General features: G+C 41.4%; 1 protein-coding gene across 1 annotated transcript in view; it reads left to right on the top strand.

The window, feature by feature from the left end:
- galnt17 (polypeptide N-acetylgalactosaminyltransferase 17) overlaps window positions 1-2,500 on the top strand; it is a gene marked incomplete at both ends in the record, with an annotated part of 25,422 nt that overhangs the window by 12,799 nt on the left and 10,123 nt on the right. The window contains one exon of the mRNA XM_080053537.1: window positions 1,873-2,047. Coding sequence (XP_079909663.1) covers window positions 1,873-2,047 — 175 coding nt within the window. The remainder of the gene's footprint in view (window positions 1-1,872; window positions 2,048-2,500) is intronic.

Below are 2,500 nucleotides of genomic sequence, written 5' to 3'. Positions count from 1 at the left end.
TGCGCGCGTGCATGCGTGCATTGCTGTGTGTGAGTAAAATCAAAAGGCAGAGCAAAAGAAAAACAAATTTAAACACAGACAGCATAAGAAATGTGTTTTTGTGTATGGGAGATTATATGTGTGTGTGTGCGTGTGTGTGTGTGTGTGTGTGTGTGTGTGTGTGGGTGTGTGTGTGTGTGTGTGTGTGTGTGTGTGTGTGTGTGTGTGTGTGTGTGTGTGTGTGTGTGTGTGTGTGTGTGTGTGTGTGTGTGTGTGTGTGTGTGTGTGTGTGTGTGTGTGTGTGTGTGCCTTGGTCCCGGAGGGGAAAAGCCTGTTGAGTTGATTGAGAGATCAAAGGCTTGGATCTGTGGATGACTCTCAGGAAGCTGCACACACTGTTTGGTGTTGTTTGGAGTTCAACGGAGAGGAGAGCAGATTCATGTCATCTCTCTGATTCTGTGTGTGCGTCATCATTTGCCTCTTTCTTTCTCTAAAAATTCCCCGTTTTCTACATTTGGTTAAGCCTTTCTTTGGGCGGTTTTTGCTCAGTGTTAGGCCTGGTGACGTGTACAGTACAATACATCACAGTTGGGATATTTGTCTTGTCTTGGACTATAAATAATGCAATATTCCTCCAAACAAACACGCAAATAATTGATTTAAAGTTATCTAATGTTTGTGATGGCTTAGCTCAGCTTGTACAGGTACAGTCAGTGCTTAAGCGAAAGCAAGCTGAAAAACTCAAATATATTTTCAAGCTGTGCATTAATACTTTATAAACTATCCGTATTTGTGAAAGTTGCTCACAAGTCTGGGTTGATTTACGGCTATAACTGTAACATTGAACCAGAGGTGAAATTTTACCCATAATATAAACGCTCTTTACTTTGTAATTCGTCCACAGTTTAACATAGGGTTCTGTTGGCTGCTCTTATAGTATCTAGTGAGTGGTAAGTAGACAGGCAGACACATAAAGCTGTCCAGAAATATTTATTTAAAAGGATAAAGTTCATGGTCAGCTGCTGTACTTTGCAGCACACACTGCAACTAGCCGAGCTTCGATGTGTTGCTCAAGGACACGTCAGCAGCAAAAAGGAACATATTAAATCTCTCCCTACCTATCACCTATTGCTTCGTTTTATGTGCGACCTTCGTAAGCACTTTGAATTGACTTGTGTGTGAATTGTGCTGTATGAAATAAACTTGCCTTTGCTTTTGCCTTTTAGTCCAGCAGATAGTGACAAAAATCGCATTGCACTTTGTGATAAAAGCATGACACTTTGCATGAAGCTAGAATATGGCAATACTATATATAATAAATTTAGCTGTAGTGCCAAGCTGGATTCGAGTCCTATGGTCCGTGGCGGCCATTTTCCAGAATCTCACGCTTTCACCTAATAACCTTCATATCTCTGGGTCTGTTGGTCATTGAAACCCTTTTTTTTGTGTCTAGTTGTACGTGTTGCTGGTCATAGATTCATACATCATGTTTAAAGAAAGACCCTTTGAATAATATTTTCATTGTTTCATGAAGTTGACTTCAGATTAAAGCTGGGGTGGAGGATTTGGGGAGAAAATAGCAGTTAGTATAGGGGATTCAAATCCAAATTCTCCAACCGCTCCACTTGTTCTCTTTGGTCCCTCCCCTATGGTCCCTCCCTGCCAAAGTGAATGGACAGTCCCAACAGCCAATAAGAACAGATAATCGGATTTATTTTTATTTTTTTAAGAATCTGAGCCTTGCTCTGATTGGTCAAAGTGTACCACTCATGTTCACTTTTACCAATCAGAAATCATATACCCCAGCTTTAAGGTGGCATGTATATGCGACATTTGTGTTGTTAATGATATTGAAATTTCTCATATCATATATTTTGTTTTGACCGCCTTTAGAGCAGCTTAAAGGCCCGTTGGAGGAGTACGTGAACAAGCGCTACCCGGGCCTGGTGAAGATAGTGAGGAACCAGAAGAGAGAGGGTTTGATCAGGGCCCGGATCGAGGGCTGGAAGGCGGCCACTGCAGAGGTGACCGGCTTCTTTGATGCCCACGTGGAGTTCACCCCATCCTGGTGAGTCTAACTTTTATTTATACAAGTAAATCCCATTGAGACCGAAGACTCTTTTTCAAGGGAGACCTGTTCCCATTTACACGTTACATTCACACACACACATTCATACAACAATAACAGGCTAACTATCGACATTCGACACACAAGGCAAGGTGGGTGAAGTGTCTTGCCCAAGGACAAAACAACTGACACACACCTAATCAGTATAACAAGGACACAAGGGAGCGGGTTGTAACCATACATTGATATAGATGGATATTTCGATTGCATTAGCGCAAGATCGAACCGTATCGATGCAACGCCCAAACATCGATGCATAGTCTGTAATATGTGCTTTTATTTTGACAGTCTCTCTTCACGTCTGTGTGTGTGACACTATTTCCACTAAAACAATTAAAAAAATAAATTAAATATCTGGGAGAGCTCAGTAATAAAATAGTACGGTTTTTTTTG

Source organism: Ammodytes marinus (genome assembly GCF_949987685.1).
Source record: "Ammodytes marinus genome assembly, chromosome: 3".
Taxonomy (NCBI): domain Eukaryota; kingdom Metazoa; phylum Chordata; class Actinopteri; order Uranoscopiformes; family Ammodytidae; genus Ammodytes; species Ammodytes marinus.
The sequence above is the reverse complement of the archived record's forward strand: the minus strand, read 5'-3'. Positions and strand labels throughout refer to the sequence as shown.